Source organism: Haliaeetus albicilla, chromosome 12 (genome assembly GCF_947461875.1).
Source record: "Haliaeetus albicilla chromosome 12, bHalAlb1.1, whole genome shotgun sequence".
NCBI classification, from domain to species: Eukaryota; Metazoa; Chordata; class Aves; order Accipitriformes; family Accipitridae; genus Haliaeetus; species Haliaeetus albicilla.
The window spans coordinates 41,760,716-41,781,271 of NC_091494.1; the positions used below are offsets into that span (position 1 = coordinate 41,760,716).

The 20,556-nt window shown below is 54.1% G+C and overlaps 1 protein-coding gene across 2 annotated transcripts in view; it reads right to left on the minus strand.

The window, feature by feature from the left end:
• Positions 1 to 4,178: 4,178 nt before the first annotated feature.
• Positions 4,179 to 20,556, minus strand: part of SLC39A11 (solute carrier family 39 member 11) — a 96,941-nt gene continuing 80,563 nt past the window's right edge. For both annotated transcript variants that reach the window (XM_069799371.1, XM_069799372.1), the window contains exons 8-10: positions 7,422 to 7,520; positions 6,113 to 6,271; positions 4,179 to 5,940 (exon numbers count right to left, since the gene is read on the minus strand). In XM_069799371.1, coding sequence (XP_069655472.1) covers positions 5,862 to 5,940; positions 6,113 to 6,271; positions 7,422 to 7,520 — 337 coding nt within the window. In that variant the 3' untranslated portion in view covers positions 4,179 to 5,861. The remainder of the gene's footprint in view (positions 5,941 to 6,112; positions 6,272 to 7,421; positions 7,521 to 20,556) is intronic.

The following is a 20,556-nucleotide window of genomic DNA, read 5'->3' on the forward strand; positions in this document are numbered from 1 at the left end:
CCTTCAGGCTCGGTTTCCTGCTCTCAAGAACCCCCTCGTAGGATTATAAGGCACAGAAACATATCCCAGAGATCTCAACCAAGGACATACTAAGAATATTTTCTCCCTGTTCTTGTACTAACAACTGCCCTCCCCACTGTAAAAGCCTTAAAACAAGACAAGAGGCACTAAGATCGGAGCTGTGCAATGTGCAGATCCCACAGTGTGTAATTTTCCCCCTTTTCCCATGAGGAACAACCCTCCAGATCAAAGAATTTGGAGCGGAGCCATTCCTGGACCGATGGCATTTCACCCTCGTGTTGACCTTTCCCACCTCACACAACTCGTAAGAAACCACGTGTAGAACGTCCCTCTGAGACGGCAGAGAGGAACCTTTCTGCAGTCACCACCCTTTTATCGGTCAGCTGAAATGAAGTTTATTTAAGTAAAGCAACCAGGAGAAAGGCAACCAGCAGATCATCCATGAGCTACACTCCCACCAACCCAGCACGGACACGAGCACATAGCTTTTTGAGGGCTGGTTGGCCATGCAAGACTCAACCCATGTACTTAGAGAGTGCCAATATATACCTAAAAAGAGAGACTGGCACTAAATCCCCCCTAGCAACTCAACAACCCTGTCATATCTGCCCTAGGATAGGGTGCCCAGAGCCATAATTTCTCTTCTTCCCTCCAGTCCCGCAGAACCAGGCTCGTTCCTGAGGTTGGGGGATCCACGTTGGGGATGAAGCCAGGCAATGTGGCACGGCCGGGGCCAGCGCGATGGGCTTGGGGCACCCGAGCAAGCTCCGAGGAGGAAGAGGAGCCACACATTTGTTCTCGAGCTCGGAGCCTGCGTGTGTGCGCACGAGAGCGAGCGTCTCAATTTTAATTGCAGCCTCGTTGCCAAGTACAACAAAGTCCGCGTACAAAGAATAGAAGTCATTTTGTCTTCAGATTTGAATTGTTTCTTTCCTAAGGGGAGGGGAGGGAGGTGAAAGCCGTTCCTTTATAAGCAATGACTCAGGTGCTACGATCTACCCTGGGCGCGCATCTTGCAAGCCCGAGTAATGTTTTGTGCCGTGTTTTGTTTGAACGGCGTGGGTCCTAATAATGGGATTATTGTTCGGTTGCGTGCAAAGCCCTCGCTTGGGGTTTTTCTGTCCCCGCCCAGCCCTGCAAACCGCAGCCGCCTTCGCCTTCCCCGGCATCCCGGCGCGGGCCGGCGAACGCCCGGCACCCGCGCGCGGAGCCCACGCGCCCATTCCTGCTCCCTGACTCACGGCACCGTGCGCGGGGCGATGTGAGCCGTGTCACGCCGGCACGGGGAAAGGTGCGCTTTCCCTGCCCCGGTTGCACAACGGTAACCACGGCCCGTCGCCGCGTTCTCCCCGGCCGGCAGCGAACCGAGAGCTGGGCAGGCAGAAGGAGCTGCCGGTGAGGGAAGAGCAGCAGGCGAGCAGGCGTCGTGCCGCCGTGCCAAATTCCATGCCTGCCACTTGCCGCCCGGTGCCCACCGGGAGCTGCCTGGCATTGCACGGAGGCAGGGAGCACGGTGGGATTCGCCCAGAAGCAAAGGGGACAGTGCTTTCTCCTTGCCCCGCAGCTCCGGGCAGAATGGATTGGCCGCGTCCCTGAAGGGAGAAACCCAACGCGTTGCATTACACACTCATAGCCCCAAATAATCCCCTCTTCAAAGCTCTAATCCCCCGGCAAACACGCGTACAGTGTCATGCGCCCGAGCTATCAGCAGCCTCTCCATCCACCGCTTAGTCATAAGCACAACCCGACACTCGTCCCGGGCAGCTCTCCTGTCTGCGGAGGAGTTTCCCCGTGGATTCCTCCATCGTCTTCTTGCCAGCCATTAACTGCCCGACTGGGTACCGTGCCCATGGCCGTCCCGCAGGACAGCATCTCGGTGGTTCAGCCTCTGAAAGAAAAAAAAAAAACACAAGAAAAGCAGCAAAATACACCCAGCGCTGCATCGCCGGGCTTTTTTGCGACAATTTTGCTTGGCAAAGCTCTTCAAGCACCAGCTTCGCACCCGGGGCACACGTGCTTGCACACGCAGCGCCAATCCACCGCCAAGCTTCGCCCGCTGCCAAACGCAGCCACCTCCGGGGCTTGAAGAATTGGGGGATTTTCCCAGTCTCAGCTAAATGCTCGGGTCGCCCGCCTTCATTAGCAGGGCTTGCAAAACCCCAAAACATCCACAAAAGCATCAGCAAGCAGGCCACAAACCCCATCACAAAAGCACATATGTGCACTGTTTAGGAAAAGATCTTTACCTTTGGGGCTTGAGGCTTTTGGATGGAGAGGAGTCACAGTTTAAGTTTTCCTCCAGCCAATGCAAAAAGTTATTACATTTTAAGAAAAAACCCAAGAATCTAAAGTTTTTGTATATGTGAGGCTTTACTGAAAAATTAGTAGGGGGGGAGAAATCACCAGCATTGATGCTACAATTTAATACTACACTTGTACGGGGCTCAAAGGATATTTCAAACCGGTCCAGGCACCGCTGTGCCCCTCCAAAGGCTGACCACCGCCCATCAAAAGGATGGAAAGACAGACCCCCCCCCGCTCTGTGCTCACCACGGGCGTACAGCCCCGTGTGCTGCAGTCCAGGGGTTTCTCCCCATTTCAGAGCAGCAGAACCACAGGACAGCTTTTCCAAGGGGGCTCAGCGGCCGCTGCCTGTGATGTGGAGGGACCACAGCACTGCCAGAGCCCCCCCCAGGAGGACAAAGCCCCAGCTGCATCCCAGCACGCACATCCAGGCAAGGATTTGGGGCCAAGCACACCCCAGTCTCCCAAAATCCAGTTCCAACCACGGGATAACCTTTCTCTCTTTTCCCTCCAGCTCAGTCTCTGCATGAGAACCAGCTCCTCCCGGCCGATGAGCAGAGCCCGTCTCCATTTTGCGGGGCTCGGCTGTGTGTTTATGTTGCCTTTGCTCTGAACTCCACCTTTTCATTGACAGCTGTTGTTTCCACGGGTAATTTCAGGCCTGGCCCCCGGCCAGCTTTTCAATCATACCAAGGAATAGATATATAATTTCATTCACCTCCAGGGTACAAACAGAAAAGAAGGATTTTCGCATGCGCTTTCTGCATCACCCTTCCCACTCGCTTCCTACAGGTCCAATGTACATAATTATCTCAGCTGGCTACATCTAAGCGGGATTAAATGCTTTACGTGATATTAGCTCACAGCAATCTGATTACAAGACTGCCTTTAAATGTATAATGTGGGTTTTTTTTACCAACTTACACCACAAGCCAGAAATCGAATAAGAAAATATCACCAGCAGCCTGCGAGAAATCCCGACCTGTGGACACCCCTGAAGTTTTTAAATTTCACACAAAGGCTTTCAGTGGAAAACAGAGGGCTGAAAGGCTTTCGGCAGAAAACAGAGGGCTGACACTTTTAGTGCATCTAGAAACGAGGTGAAGAGTGGTGGGAGATTGCCCAGCCTTTCCACTGGTGGAACTGGGACGGAGACACCAGCCACAGGGGCAAAGGGCTCTTGTTCCCAGCCGTGGGCTGCTCGCTTCCCTCTCCCTCCCCGGGGCAGGGACAGCTCTCACCTGGTTTGAAAAAGAGGGTCCTGACATCCCTTATTTTCCCCACTGAGAGTCATAACCCCAAATTTCCCCTGTGCCTGGAGAGACCCGGCTCATCTCGGGGTCCCGGGGAAGGTCGTGTCCCCCTTCCCATCCCCGTACCCCGGGACTGCAGCCCTCCGGGCTGCCCCAAACAAGCATCACCCCTGCCGGGGCTGAGCCAAACCAGGGACGGCCCTTACACGTGTGTGCAAGTGTGTACACCCCCGCAGTAGCTGTACCCCCAGGTCGGTGCAGGCAAAGCTGCTTTTTTACCCCAGGGATTTCTTGCCGTTGTTTTTTTCTGAGTCATAAGGCATGAAACCAGTGTCAGGCGTTGGAGCTGGGGGTGAGCTGGCCAGCTGCAGCAACGCAGTGAACACTAAAACACACTCACGCTTGCCTGGATGAGGCACTGCGAAGCTGCCTTTCTTCGGCTTTTTTTTCCCTTTTTTTTTCTTCCCCAAAGAGGCTGCCTTCCTGGTTGAGAGGCAGGACCTTTCACAAGCCAGGAACAATTAAGCTGGAGAAAAGAAACATAGCAGAATGGAGGGAGGAGAAGCAAAGGTATGGCTTTAAGGCATGAAAATAGATCAGTGCAAACTCTGAACTTCCCATTTATTGAAACCAATCACAGTTAAAAGGTCAAATCCATTGGCGAACAGTAGTTTTGTATCATCTATAGTGACACACAAATGAAGTACAAATGAAATCCAACCCAAAAAAATAAAAATGAACCAAACAAAAACGCATGGCTCTAGCTTAGTTTATCCAAGCCTGTTCCCTTTGGCTGCCCTTCCTGCAGCTTCTCCGGCAGGACCGAGCAGTGGTCCAGGACCCCCCCACACTCGCAGCCCTGCACCCCCAAGAGCCCTGCGGCTGCAGAGGGACTGAGATGCAGGCAGCAGCCAGGCGATCCAGTTATTCCTGTGGAAAGGTCTAATCAATCTCTTTTTACTGAAGACAGAAGCATCCTTAGCGAAGAGGGAGGCATGGTTTACAGCATCCTTCCAACTTCGGCGTTTTGCTCCTCGCTGGAGCGTGCACCAAGCAGAGGGAGGGACGGGCAGGGCTCGCTCCTCAGCCTGGAAGGGACTAATCCTGCCTGCTCCGGAACGGCTCTTAAACAAGAGGTGCTTGAAAAGCAGAGGGTGAAGAGGCAAGTATATATGGTGCATGTTTCTGGCTCTTCAGGTAGGATAATTAATTCACTCTGATGAATTATTTCATCCTGGTGCTGCTCAGGAAGATGAGGGCTCCCGGCACGCTCAGGTCCTAACTCAGCTCCGAGGTCTTCTGAGGGATGAAGTGTGACCAGGGCCACCGCCGGGAAAAACCTGCCTTGGCTCTTCGGGGAGTTATGAACCACTGGAACCAGCAGCCGTAAACCAGCAATTGCTCGGGAAGGCCAGACACAGTCACGGGCCCATGTGGAAACGTGTCCTGCTGTACTCCAGTCAGGCAGCACATCAACAACCACATGGACGACCATACCTTGCCTTTTCAAAGAGTATATGCTAGAAAACACAAAAATTCTTCTTTCCTGTTTTTTTTTCAGAGAAAATCTCAGGGTATTGGACACAGTGCATTGGATCAATGCCCACTTAGGAGATAAATTTAGGAAAAAATGACATTTCCCTCTTACAGAGATCCCAAGAAGATTCATTTTTTATTTGCCTGGACTATATGCATCTATCAAAACAAATACCCTAGAACATTCCCAAGGACCCGCAGGTTACACGAGACCTGCAATCCCACAGAGTGCTGTATGTGTTATCTTAGCCCTATAATGCCTTCCACCTGCCTTTCGAAAAAAGTGTGGAAATTCAGACTCTGTAAGGAGTTTACTCCATTCAAATGCCTTGGTACTTAACCACAGACCAGCTTAAACACGCAACAGTGAATTTCTAATCTTCTACAGAACAAAGATGATCAAAACCCAGAGTGACCTGACTCAGAAACCAGCCCAGCGCGGAAGGGAAAGGACAGGGTGACCTGCAGCCCAGCCGACGCGTCGTCCAACAACCCTCCCGAGAGGAAAAGAAAATCTGGTGGCAAAAGGAAACCAGGACCTGCAAGGAACCACCTGTATTTGTGCTTTGAAAACCATCGATATGACGTTGGAGGGGAGGAAGAGATATAAAATTATAGGAAATCAACACCAAACCAGATCCAAAAAAATATATGTACAAAAAAAGTCTAGAGGATAACGTGTGTCCGGTTCCAAACGCCACCGCACAAATGGCTCTGAAGTCTTCTCCCGGGGAGCGGCGCGTTGCCCTACCCGAGCCCAACGTCCAGGGACATCATCACCACAAATCCTAATATCGAGGTCCAGGAAGCCAGCTTCCCGTTGCCACTGCAGGGAGAAAAGGGGAGGGTGTGAGCTCCTGGGAGCCGGGACCAGCTTTTCGGATGAGGGAAGCGCTGCTTTATAGCTCATCCGGGCAAGGGAAAGGATTCTTCCAGAGTCCTCTGCGCTTCCCTCCGTGTCTATCTGCCTTTAGTGGCGGGCACCAACAGGGTCTCACCTGGTCTGTGCCTCGGGGATGATATCATCCATCACCACGTAGACCATGGCTCCGGCAGCAAAGCCCAAGGCGTAGGGGAGGAGAGGCTCTGCCACCACCACGGCGAAGGCACCGAAAACGCCGGCTAAGGGCTCCACCATGCCGCTCAGCTGCCCATACCTGCAAAAGACCGAGACTAAAAGCCACCAGGGACCCGGCGTGAGGGACGGCACAGCCCTCCCGCGGGGCTGCTGAGGGTCTGCAGTTCCCCATCCCACCGTCTTCCCTAATGTCAGCGTGTCCGGGAGAAGGTCAGCCAGCTGGCCACGCCAAGCCAAGCCACCTGTATCATTTTAAACGGGCAACGAAGGTCATCTGACCTAACCTAGCTGATTTTTCCAGGAAAGGAATTAAGGCACGATCCAGTTCCTTCCCCCAAGAGCTCTGCGGGATTTGGGGATCCAGCTCACAGGCAGGGATGGGTCAGAGGGGAAACATTTCCAACCAGCACAGCTCAATCGCAAAGAGGACATCTGGCCACAGCCTCAACCAAGATGAAATTGTGTTCTTCGCTCTCATTTTCTTTCCCTCTAGGCCTGCTTTAACTCTCCGGACCATGGGAACTCCCTTCCCGGCAGCAGCAATCCCGGTGCAAGTCCCAGCACCGGCTGCGCTTACTGAATTGGAGGTGGGTGGGAGGAAAAGAAAACAAAGCTTTGGCGGGAGCCGTTTCCAAGCCGTCCCCCTGCCCTCCCATCCATCACCCGGCCGAGCACACGTGCACGGGCAGGAACGCAGCCCTGCGCTCGCAGGGTTCATGCCCTTGGCTTTTTCACCTCAGGGAAAAGAAAAAATAAAAAGTGGGTTTGAAATCCAGCCCAGAGTGAAGTGAGAGAAAAAAATGAAACAAAATAAAAATGAAAAAAAAAAACCCTTTTAAAAAAAAATCCCCCCCCCAAAATGTTTAGGGCAGGATCTGGGAGCTCACCACAGGCACTCAGCAGGCAGCTGAAGCAGGATGGGGTGATCCAGCGGGATCACCGATGCATCCCTTGGGAGCTGGGGGCTCGGAGCTGAGCTTGGGCGCTGCGGAGGGAGCAGGGCAGCGCTCACCGCCCTTCCTCAAAGCTGGAAACCAGCAGCACTCCCAACAGCAGCTCTCCGTGATGCCAGGAGGCGACCCGGCAGGTCTGGAACAAACCCATCCCAAGGGCAGCTCAATGACAGAGCAATGCAAACGGATACAGGGAAGAAATCTATAGGCACCCGCTCGTCAGGAGCTGCTGGCGGAGGGCTCTCATTTCCACGGGCGAAGAGGAGCTCAGCTTACCAGAACGCTTTCCATGTTGAAAATCCAGCACCACGCAAAGGCAGGCTGACGGCCAGGCCCTCCGGGAAATTCTGAATCCCAATCCCGATTGCTAAGTTCCTATCCACACAAAAAAAGCACAAATATATATATGTATTTTTTATATATATATATATATATATATATATATATATATATATATATATATATGAGGTGGAAAGCACAGCCTGGAGTTGGCGAGCTCGGAAAAAAAAAAGACATTATTAAAGATATGCCTTTTGAATGGAAGCACAGCTAGCCCTGGGGCTAGTCATGTTAATATTTAACGTGAACACAGAAAACCTCATCTTCAAAGAGCTCTGCAGCATTTAATCAGCTTCAGCACCAGCCCTGGGAGCGACAGAGACCAGATGGAGGAGAAGAGACCTGTCCAGGGAGGCCCCACGAGGCATTTCCAACCCGAGGCTTCTTGGGAGCCGCAGCATCCCTGGATCCTGGTGTTTGGGGTGGCCTCGGGCTCGCAGGTCCCCCAGAGGGTCGTGGCTCCTCCATCCCAGGGGGGCTTTGACAGAGGGGCCCCAACACAGCCCCGGGGGCGGCCAGACCCTCTCCCATAACCTGCCCCAGCTCTCACCGGCACCGTCCTTAACCACAACCACCCCTGCGTGAGCCTTACAGCCGTGGGGCTTGTCAGAGGAGAAGTATATTTTAGCCACAGGATTTCGCTTGCTTTCTCTCTTTTTTCCCCCTCTTGCATCCTATGGAAAGGCGGCACTTGGACTTCCAGAGCTGGTCTGTCCATCGGTAAAGCAGTACAGGAGGAGGCAGGCTGCTGTGAGGACCGTTCCTCCAGGCACAAGAGATAAAAAGCCTGATAAAGGGCGTTAGGCAGGCAGACACGGTGAACTTGAACTGCTCCAAGTAAAGCCCCATGTCCCCAGTGGCAGAAAACATAGCTCTTGGGAGCTGACAACTGAAGGGCGGACAGGAGAGGTTTGAAGGGATGCTCAAGGGCAGAGAATTAGGTGAGGTTTCTCCTCGCTTGCCCTCTCCCCTTCGATACTTAGACCCAATACCTATTTCAGCATCCACCTCCAGAGCACCCAGCGCCCGCCGCTGCGCTCCCCAAGCCGGGAGCTTCTCCCGCGCAGTGACCCCATGGTGGGAACACCACGTCATTCGGAGCTTATCCAAAATGGCAACAGCTCTGCAAACAGCTGGCGGTCACGAAAGCTGGATTTGCAGTGGGAGGGTTTGTTGGATCTTCTATGCGGGAGGCAGCTGCACCCCAGCTCCGTGCACCAGCACCCCCCCACAACGCCGTCACCTATCCTCAGTTGGGATTTGCTCCAGCCTTGGGACCAACCCTTCCCCTCTGCTCCACGGTCCCTTCCAGCTCGGCAGGAGTTTGGCCTTTTTGGTGAAAACCAGAAAATTGGGATATGGAGTTTTCTCCTTCACTCAAGGAACAAAAATGTTGCAAGCACCGAACCAAACAGGGCTCGTTTTTTATGGCATGGGCTCCTTAGGCTGAGCGGCTCCACGAGAGCGAACGGTAACTTGTCGCACAGCTGGAGCATTTCTCCCATCACGGCTTCACCGGTGTGTGCCGGTGGAGCTGGCCATGGCCCATCCCTGGGGGGAACACCGAGAGCACGACCGTCCCAGGAGTCTCAAAGCTCCAGCAGCGAGATGCTGGGCTGCGACCTGCCCCAGCCCACGGCTCCAGGCAGGACCCCAGTGCCTCTCTGCAAGGTCAGTTATTCCTTTGCCAGCAGCTGAAAGCTCCCTTTGCTGCTTTAAACACTTGTTTCCTATTAGTAAAATAAGACTGGTGAGAAAAATCTCTCTGGGTTGTTTAAACTTCTACAAGGGTTTACAGAAGAGGGGAGGGGAAGGGGGAGAGGCTGTGGGTTTCCCTAACCAGGACAGGCTATTACAATCAAAAACATTATTCAAGGGAAAGAGAGAGAGAACGGAGGGGGAAAAACATCCCTTTTAGAAAACACTGGAGCCGCTGTCTGTGCGCTGGGTTTTTTTTTCCTCCTTCCCTCGCCTTCGCACAAAGCAGCTATTACTGGCCCCGACCACAACAAATTAATGGGGTGGGAGAAGGAGGTGTGAATGGAGGGGTCTGTACGGAAAGGGTGGTGAGACCCCCCCCTCGCCCCCGGTCCCGCCGGGAGGAGGGAACTCCACGCTGACCCCTTGCCCCGCGCCAGCCCCGGGGGGAAAGCAAGCCCCGAGGGGCAGGAGGAAGGGGATTTTAACCCAGTGAAAGAACCAGCAGGAGAAGGTGGGTTTGCCCCTGCTCTCCTCTTCTCTGTCCCACTCACAACCCTCGCAAAACCCATCAGGGCTCCCTGAAAGCAAGAACCGGCCCCGGCCCCACAGCTTGGGCCACCTCCACGGCAGCACCAGATGCCCAGTGGGTCTGGCACGTGCCGGGGACGGGGCTGCAGCCGTCTCGGCGAGTACAGCAAGCAACAGGCTGCGGCGAGCAACGTGCCACCGTGCCACGGCACGCAAACGCCGCGGCGAGCAACGTGCGCCGGTGTGAAATGGGTGACGGCGTGCTCAACGCCAACAGCCATCCAGTTCCCCCAGCCCTCGGCAGGGAGGCAGCAAGGTGTGCCTCCTCCCAGGTCAAGATTTTAACTGTTTTTTTTCCCCAAGAAACGTGGGTGTTGGCATCACGCTGCCGTCGGGGCAGGCATCGGGCGCAGGTACGCAAAGCTTCGGCGTGCGGCAGGGCAAGAGGCAAAGGCCACCGGAGACCCAGCGCCTGGTCACAGACATCCCTGCGCGTGGGGTTTCTTGCTCCTGCCTTGGGACACCCGCCGGGCAGAAAGGACCTTCTGGGCTCAGCATCAGGCTGAGAAGGTCCCCACGTCATCTCCTGGCCTCCAGTCCCTCCATGTCCCCGCAAATGTCTTTTGCTCACCCGGACCAGACTCCCCCATCCCTAGGACCACTCGTTCCTTCGACGCTTCCTCCCACCGCAGCTCTGCCTAAACATTTCTTGGACTTTGGGGCCTTTTGAGCCTTTCCCAGGGGCACTAATCTTATCAGGATGAGGATAACTCCATGACAGCACGGAGGCCAGGAACACGTAAGCCTTCCTATTTGCTTTGCCTTGGTTCACTGCACGAAGGGTACCTCCACTCGCTGCTCAGGGGCCACCTCTGTTTGCCCAGCACAGCGTCTCGGGAGATGTCCGGGTGCTAAGGCAAAGATTTACCTCCGATGCCCCAACTGTGAAATAAAACCATCCCAAGGGACATTCCTCCCCCGCTTTGCCGCCGAGCTGCGCACACCTCACACCTTCTCCATAGCTCCCGTGTCGAGCTGACGGCAACACGGTCGGTGAGAAAGTAACCGAATCAAAGCTGCATTGTGTACGGGGAAAACAAAGACGTCCTTATTACGGAAATAGGTGGGGATTCTTGGAAGGCTTCCCCCGACTGCAAAGAAATACATTGTAAAACAGATGCACAAAGACAGACTGGAGCAGCCTGGCCCAGGGGAGCCGAAACTCCGGGTGCCCACGGCGAGCTACGGGACACGGAGGAGATGACAACGGGGAGATGAGCCATCGTAGCCAAGAGGGGCAATCATCAGGATGAAACACTTAGAGACATTGGGGTCTCTAAAGCAAGGAAGGTGGGGAATAACTGATAGAGGGGTGTTAGAAGCAGATCCCATCTGGTCTGACGGGTCACCCGAACCCAGCTAGAAGACATTTCGCAGACAGGGACGATAACCTGCGGCTCATCCCCAACCTACAAACATGCATTAGTCTAAAGAAAGAGCAGCCCAAGGGAAACCGCACCGAACTTTGCCTGGGGATGCGCGTGCCCCGTTAGCAGCTCTGCCACCAGCACACTGGCCAACATGGGAATGGGAATGTCACTTGGGTGTCTCTTCTGTTTGGGCACAACGGACTCAGGTGTCCTTGGAAGCATCCAGGATCAAGGAGCCAACATGCATTGGACATGTTACCTTTCCCAGCTCTCTGCCTCAGCTTCCCCATCTGTAAAATGGTGGTGATGGCAGTGACATCCTCCGTAACCTTCTCGATCTGGGAATAGAAATGTCACTAGGACACATGCCATCTACACACGAGCTCTGCAGGCAGCCAGCGACGCTGGGATGGGTCTGCCCTTGCGTTGGCTGGTCCTTTTCTGCAGCAGAGCCCAGTGCTGCAGTTTTAAGGAAGAAAAGGTAAAACCGTGGCATCCTGGTGGAGCTCCACCAAGGACCAGCTCCTCGTGGCGAGAGGGAAAGACTCCATGGCCCCCGGGAACGTACCGGGGCTGGACCTCCTACCCCCAGCTCGCCTGCCAACTGCTGTGGCACCACGCTGGGAGACTCCAAGTTCACTTTCAAAAAAAAGTTGGCATCTCTGCATATTTGCAAGGTCAAGGCACAGAAAGCCTTCTATAAGCCTAAACCCTTGTTTTCAAGGGCCTATTCTTTTACAAACTGATTATGAAAGCAGGCTACATATTCTTAACAAGCCCCTTTTCACTACGGCTTTCAATTCCCTCCAGTGTATAATGTGCATGTGTATTCTTGCATGGCAGGCCCTTACATACTGTTTTGATTGTTATCGTCTTGCCATGAAAGGGCCGATTGTTTTGGGTTCCCAAGATTACATCATGGCTCCCACTCGGGCCGCCCGTCGAGGTGTTTGATCAGGGCTCGCAGGTGGGAAGGAGCTCTGCGGCGAGCGCAGGGCCCTGAGCGTTTCCCCATACCTGCCCTACCTGTTCAACACGGCTGCCGGCACGCTCTGCCCTGGCATTACGGGAGGCTCTCACGCGAGGAGGCGGACGGGGAGCTGCCCCGGGGGGGAGAAGGGCGGCAGCGGTCGCCTTCGCCAGCCCCGACGGCCGCTGGACCGCGCTCCCACCCTGGGCAGCAGGCTGAGCCATCCAGGGGTGCACAGGGCTCCCGGGGAGGCCGTCGCTTTACGTGCTCGGCGTTTCAAAGGCCAAACCTGCAAAAGCAGGTGGGAGGATGTTACTCCCGCAGATTTGCCCTTTGATAATGCAGTATCTTTCATCTCAAACACTCAAAACCATTAAAAAAAAAAAAGGGGGGATACAAACCTACTGTGCCTCCTCCTCCTGAGTGCAGCCACCAGCCCCATTACCCACGGGACATAGAAATGCATGGAACAACATGGGAACCTATCCCAGGCAGGGGATGCAGCATGGAGCCCCATCCCAGGCAGGGGATGCAGCATGTGCTGCCCATCGCACGACGCCTTGAGCCTGAGAGCCCTCAGTTCTCCTCCTCACCAACAAAGAAACAACCAGGCTGGTAGCCACTGCACGATTTCCCAGTTATTCAGACATAAAAACAGAGTGGAAATTACATCTCAATGAAATCCGACAAAAATAGGCACCTTGGTTTCATTTGGAAGTCGGCAGCAGAGCCTCCACCCAAACCGTGCCACGAGCAAGGTGCTTTCCAAACGGCACCAAAGACAGCCAGCACGTCTGAAAGGAAACAACGAGAAGAGGAAAAGCGGCAGGAAAGAATCTGGGGCACCAACCAGAGGAAGAGCTGCAGAGATCAGGAGGCAGGAATGGGCTGGACGGTCGCAGGGACACCCATCTCCAATAAGAACCGCAAAAACACAAGACGAAAGTGGCACGGGTTTGAGCAGTTACATAGCCTGTGCACAAGCCGCTCCGCCAGCCTGCTCCCGGGAATAGAAAAGTTCCTGTAGGGTCTCTGCGAGAGCTGTGCGTGGGAGGCACATCCCAATGGAAGCAATGCCTGCTCCCCCGGTACTTGGCTGTTACGGCACTGCTCCTCAGTAGCCACTTCCATACCTCTTCCTACCCCTTCCCTCCCTCTTCCCATCCAATGGCTTGGGCTCCTAAGCAGCGTACCGCCTGGTCTGTGTCACATCTGCTTGCCTGGCCCTCTGCCAGCCTTAAATATACACCGCTCTGGATCCGCACGCAGTAAACATTTACAATTTCAGGAAATTTTACCCTTAATTTATCCCAAAGGTGTGCAAGCTAAGTTCAAAGTCGTAAAACCTGCTCTCCCCTCTGACTGCGGCAGCCGGGACATGAACTTTAGCTGAAGAGCAAGAAATTCTCCAGCTTTCCCAACACAAATCCCCACCAGGGCCAGGCCAGCTTGGGATGGGGCTGCCACCCACCTCCCCTCTCCGGCAAACCTCCGTTCCAGCACGGCTCGGGCCGGCGGGATGGGGAAGCACCAGCCGGCCGGCTGCATCCTGCACACCAAGGTGATGGGGATGGGGATGGGTCTGTGCATGAAGCATCCAAACACATTCACGTGCCTGAGCTGGTTCCATCTTCAAGTTACATCACTCGGCTAAAACACGCAGGACTTTTTTTTCTACTTTCCTTTCCCCAACCCTGCCGCGTGTTGGTGTGCTCTGCGTCCTACCCACGGCACACGTGTTTTTGCTAGACTTGCACAAGCACCGAGGACCTGTCCTTCCTCCGCTCCCGAATCCCAATTCAACCAACATCTAACACAAAGCTCAGCTCCCTGACCCATCTCACGGTCAGTGCATCCCCTTGCACTCCCCCGAAAAGACTGACACTGACCCCCCCCGCCCCCCCAAACCCTTCCCACATGAACCACCAAGTTGTTATCCTTATGGTTTAACTGGCTGAGGAAACTGGGGACTGGCACGCGAAGGTAGGCAAGCCCTCCGAGGCAGCTGGCTAAGGGTGCAAGACCACCCCACGAGATACGCAGTACACGTGAGGGTTGTCACATCGGGTACCAGGCACTGCCAGCCCGGGCTCGGATGCCCTGCGGGGCTGCGGCATCTCCTCCCCATCCCAGCGAAGCCAGGGGGGCTCAGCCGAAAGGACACGAATCCGGACACTCTCCTCCAGCCGTGCCCTGATGCGAGCAGCTGCCAGCAAGAGCAAGTTCAAAACCTCAATGTCGGCTGGGGCGAGCGATAAGTGATAGAAACCGGGGCTGTGCACGGCCGGCCAGTGGTCATTGTTCTGTTATGGCAGGCGTGTATCTACCGCCGGATCGCACGGAGGGGTCCCATTGTCTAGGGACTATTTATTCCTCTGGGGTTTTAAAATCTTTATTCTTATCTGCCCGGTTATTCATGTAACTGTTTGATTTATGAGTCAGACTCACGCACAGGGTAAAAGTTCACATCTCCCCCGATCTGGAAAGCACAAAGACACGTTTCATGAGCTCCGTGTGTTCCTGCTCTCTTCTCTCTCGCCATGTTTTGACCTCGGCTACGCAGCAGGAAAGGCTCGGGGAGCCTCGGTGCTTTTTCCTGCTGCCAGATAAGAGCGTGAACGCGACCTGCGAGCGCAGGATCCGGCCAGCGTCGGCCGAGCCTCACCCAGCTCCGGCTCTCCAGGGCTGGTATCTGCAAAACGAGCAGGAGACGTGACCCAAGCCCTGGAGTCACTCCCTGCAAAACCCCCTTTGCAGGAGATGTAAGTCAGGAGGAATCGCCCTTGCCCTCCCGCTTGCTCTCACGGCACGTAATGAAAAGCAGGATCCATCACACAGCGAAATTTCTATTTGGACGGTTATGGTCCCCCTAGCTAAAAAGTTAACAGATACTGATAAACAGATTAAGACATCGCTTCCTATTCTCAGCATCGCTTCCCCATCGTATTTACTGGGGTTAAATTCATGCTCAAGGAAAGGGACCAGCCCAAAACCCAACTATTCCCAGGTCTGACGCCGGTGACATCGCCCGCGCACAAACGGGGTCCCGGCAGCCGGCGGGTGGTCCCCAGCTCTGCCCAGCCCGGTGGGGAGGTGGGGACCCGGCCCGAGGTGGGATGACGGGTGGGTGAGTCCCCGGAGAGGCTCAGCCCCTGCTGAGCTCTGCCCATGCAGCGGGGACCTGCCTCAGTTTCCCTGTTTGTAAGATAAGGATAGGAAGGCAGCATTAAAAAGCAGCACGCAGAGTTGCAGGGCTTCCGCCATCGCTGTTATTCACAGCATCTTTCCTTTTTCAGAAGCATATTGATGGGAAAAGAGAAAACGCTCAGCATCAGTAGGGGCCACCCCAAGCCCTGCAGACACCCAGCCCCGAGGCACCCTGTAAATCTCCCCAAACTGTTACAAGCAGAATGGCAAAGGCCATAAAAAGAAGAGTCTGTGGGGACAGCAAGAGCTCACACCTTGTCAGAGCCGGCTCCCGAAAGTGATGGCTTGGACAGAAATTTCTCCATTTTCGAGCAGAAACCAAGAACATCCTTCCCTGGCAGCCACTGAGGAGCCACAGGCAGCACCTTCCAACTCTAACCATCACCAGGAGGTTTCGGTTAAGACCCTACAAGTCAGAAGCACCTATTTTTAAATACTTTAAGAAGACCCTCATGTGAGACCTCGTTAACTCTATTTTAAACAGCATCAGACTGCAGACAATTTAAATTTTTACATATTCATATAGGCACGCCCATAAATAAAGCAGGATTTAACGATGTGGCTGCATTGATCTTGGGTGGGGCTAGAGCTGGAGGGAGATACAGAACCTTATAAAGGTTATTAAAATATTTTTTAAAAAATTAAACACACACAGAAGCTGGGTGGTCTAAAAGCAGGGCTGGGATTATGGCCCACCTATAAAAATTCCCAATAATACCTGCCAATTAATGTTTATAGCTTCATGCAAAAATACCAAGCCTCTCCTTTTTGTATGAATCTTTTAATTATAAGCACGTTTCACATAGAAAATGATTTTACATGCCATGGAAATCTCACTGCAAATAGCATGCTGGGGCAGAGGAAAGGTTTAGGGGGTATTTTTTAGGGTTTTTTTTTTTTGCTTTGTCCTCCAGATCCAGGCAGCCATCGGCACACACGGCCCCCATCGCTTACAGAAAACAAAAGCCTCGAGCAAGGCAAGGGAAGAAGGATGAGTGTAGTTAATAAGGACATTATTCTTCCTCCCTGCTAGGGGCTGAAAAGAACCTGAAGGGAATCAAAAGCCCAGCTATACGTATAGATCCATATACATATGTATTTCACTCATCCTCTCTCAGGTGCCTGCAGTAACATCAGGATGGAGCTCAGCATCCCACTTGCTCCCACCACCGCGGCAGGGTTGCATCAAGGGGCTCACGGATGATTCCCCCGCGTCCCCGTTTGCATCCTGATGGGGATCATTAGCTAAGAGCAAAATTAAAAGTACTGAAACGGTTTCTCCTCTTCCCTCTCCTGCAGCATCACTGTTCAAACACGCCAGGGGAGAGAGTGAAAGCACCAGAGCGACTCCTTTATGCAGCCCGAAAACCTGGAACTAAACAATTTACTAACAGCTGTAGCTATAAAAGGCCCTATTATCACATCATGTACAGTAACAATGTCTTCATTCAAATTGCTTCCCCTCCTTGGAGGGTTTATTTTTAAACCAGGCTGCTAAAGAGAGGAACAAACCACGGGGGCTGCAAAGACAAACCTGGTGTTCAAAGTGAGCTTTGTTTGGCATTATCTTGATAAGATAAACAGGGATAATGGCTTTTTCTTTCTCTGATTTTTTCTTTGCCCTCTTCATTTATTTTAAGGTGAACAGGAACTGAACGGGTACACTTTGCAGATCAAAGCTGGGCAGGACAGACCTTTGCGGTAAGGTCCTGGAGAACTTGTGATTGCCAGGTTTTAGCTTTCGGGGCCGGGGAGGGAGCAGCCCCAGCTCACCTCCTGACTAACCCATCCTCTGCAGCACCCGCTGGGACTGCATCGTTATCGGTCCTCCGGCCAGAGCATCACACACTGCCACGGAGAGCCGGCCCCGGGACCCCTCCGTGGTCCTCCCCAGCTCTGGGCAGCCTCCCCAGCCGCTCTCCTCTAAAACACACGAGGATGATGCAGACACCCAACACGGTTGCAATGAAAACCACAAGTGCCTCACCTCCAACACGGGGCGCAGGGTGAGCCGGAGCCCTGGGGAAGCACTACAGTGCATTCAGCAGCTGCTGCTCAGGGCTTCTTGCGAACACAGAGCTGAAGCCTTCTTCTCTTGCAGGGCCACCACAGGCTGCTAAGCCATTGCATCACCCAGCCATAGCTTGGCCAGAAACCGTTCAGTCGGCCAACAGCACACCTGGGGAAAGGGTCGGCCAGCAACCCGCAAAGCCCTCTCGCAGGGAGGCGAGAAGCCAAAGCGCTCCACGCGGGAGCTGCTCCTGGCATCCCCTGCCCTTCAGGTTGTATCTGCAGACGCAGTGACCACCACAGAAAGAGAAGAAAGCAACCGTTACACAGACTTTCCACGGAGCCAGATGTTGTTTGGGAGGCCAGCTCTCTCTCATAAGTATTACAAATCAACCAAAACCCCTCCTTGGTCCAGACACTTGAGTAAGGGATAAGGAAGAAGTGAGAGAGGAGGGGAGGCTATTTATACAAACAGTGATGTAAATGCGAATGGCCAGTGAGGGATTCGTAGCCAGCAGCCCGGCTCCCAGCCAGGCTCTGGAGACCTCCCTGCTGACTTGGGAGGTCTTCTCCTCCTCCAGCCCGGGGCAATAAATAAAGGCTGCAGCACCCATCCAGCCCCAGGAGCTGGGGCCCAGCGGAGGCTGGGCTGCTACGGGCTTTCGACCCAATCATCTTGGACAAGGGACAGGCAAGTGAAGAAGAACGAGTGTTGCCACCAAACCTGCCAGCACCAATGTGGCAAAGGAGCCTCCGACATGCGGATGCAAAGCACAGAGCCCGAGGGATTCTGCTCAGCCTGGCTCCGCCATGGGCTGCACCACTTCGGGGAGGTTTCCCCGAGACCCTGACTTCAAGCGCCTTGAATTTTGGTTTCTGAATTTCAGGAAAGCACAAAGCACCCGTTTTCTCTAGCAGCCTGCAGTTTGGCTGCTTTTGGAAGATGCTTCTCATCTCCCTCACCCCCTGCCCAGCACCTCTACAGGACCCAGCAGGCAGCACACAGCTCTGCTCCAAAATTCCCTCTTCGGCATCTCCACGGGCTCCCCAGCAGCATCGCCAGCCGAGAACGACCTCTGACAGCCGGCTGCCTCAGAAAGAGCAGTTGTCCGTGCAATGGAAAACCACCCCCGGCCAGCCAAGCACCCGCTTGCAAGACTCAAAAAGCAAAAAAAGCACCCTCCGAAAAGCATCCCCCCCCCCCGGCACTGGTGCACGGGGATGGAGGGAACGGACCTACCCCGACCTCCCCAGCCTGGCAGGAGGCAGGACCAGCACCACAAGGCCAAGGTAAACCATTCGAGACGCGGTTCGCTGCCAAGTACTGCTGCTCTCCCGGCTGGAGCCTTGCCTGACAGCAGCTGCCGATCCGAAATGGGTTCCCTTTGCCGGGGGGGCTCGGCACGGCTCCCCCCGCCTCTGCTTGATGGTGGGACATAAGCACCTTCCCACCGCCCATCCATCGCCCAGAGGACCCGCGGTGCTCTAGGCAGGCGAGGGTCCTTGCTGGGGTCCAGAGACCTGGTTTGCATCAGGGAAGTCTCCCCCACAAATTTAAATTCACCCTGAACCAGTCTCCAGCAACCCCGATTACTTTGACCAAACCAAGCTACTGCGTTTTTTGAGGACCAGGAAAATGTTTACGCTCTGCTCCTGATCCAAAGATTGGAAAACAAGGTCTCTGCTCCTTGCCTGCATCTCTCCACATCAGGGACTGAGTGGCAAAGCGCCATAAGACCCCAGATTTAACCCTCCAGCATTGCACCAAAATGGGAAGCAGGTCCGTCTGCAGGACGATAGACTATCCAGGCACTGCAGGAGAACAAATGTTTTCCTGGTGAGGAAAACATCTAGTAGCTTTGAAGGCAGCTCAATAAAAACACTGCAGGCCACACCGCTTCCCACCGCATTTTTTTTGCCCGTCCCGCAGACCTGGCCATGCAAGATGACAGGAGCCGTCGGCAGCTCCGGAGCTGCTCCGGGAGATGCTGAACGCGCTGTTGTGTTTGGTGTCATGCTGATTTCATTATTCACGCAGTAATAATTTTTCTTGGATACAGGAGGAAGCCAAGACATCGTGGTCAGTCTGGCTCCTGTCTGTCAGTGGTGTAAGTTTGTTTATCGAGGATAAGGAGCGGGAAGGGAGGCTCTGCCACTCCACGGACCACGGCCATCCTCCATTCAGCCTTGCACCAGGGGCTGCTTCGTGAGATCTCCCCTACACCACAAACCAAGCACATCGGAGCGGTCCTGCAGCATCTGCTAAGGCTTCAAACAAGAACTGGGGAACTCCACCCAAGATGACAGAGATACTGCACAACCCTGCAAACGTCTCTGTGGGGGGAAAGCTGTACGAGCCCACCTCACGTTGCTTCCCAGGCACCCACTTCCTTTTCCTAAGGACCTAGAAGAGGTGTAATACCCATTTACAATAACTGTTTTCCGATGGGCAAAGAGAGAAATACAAAACTTTGGCAGATGGAGCGCACGTGCATCAGCTCTGCTGCTCCAGCAGGGCGAGCATGGGACGTCTGTCCCCTCACTGCCAAACCGAAGCCCCGGCTCTCCCGGCAAGTGATGGAGCAGATCGCTTTCCCAACATCCACGCAGCCTGATTTCATCCGGAGCTGAGACCTGTTCTTCTGCCCTAAATTGTGCATTTCTTCTCTTAAAGCCAATCTGCACGTTTGCACACAGGGGCTGGGACATCTGCTTCTGAGGCTTCTGGTGGGAAGAAGCCATCGCCGCCGGCAGCAGCCTCCCTCTCCTCTCCATCTCTTCAGCCATCGCTGCTGAGGTTCATTAAGCCACGATGAGAAACGCAGCAGCTGAGGAGCCACGGTCCTGGTTTATGGCTTGCCAAACCCTTCCAAGCCACTTTCTTCTCTAGAGCACCAGCCATGGTGAAAATACACCTGGGTACCATCCCCACCGTTCACAAAAGAAAAACCCTCGAGAAACCTACCCTGCTCATTAACTCTCACTTAGTAATAAACATCTACCTTCAGGAGAGGCTAATTAAAAGGTGCTTAATAAGCATCTTCCAACAGTTTTATTTTGTAACCAGCGGCAGCGCTGGGCTTTGTTCTGCACCTCGGGCAGGAGCAGCCTGGCTGCAGGAGCAGCATTTGTCTGGGATCCCGGGGAAACGTGGAAATCCCCGTGCAGCCCCACCTCACCTACCATCAATAAGTGGGTTTCTTCCATTAGGTGTTTCTGTGCACGG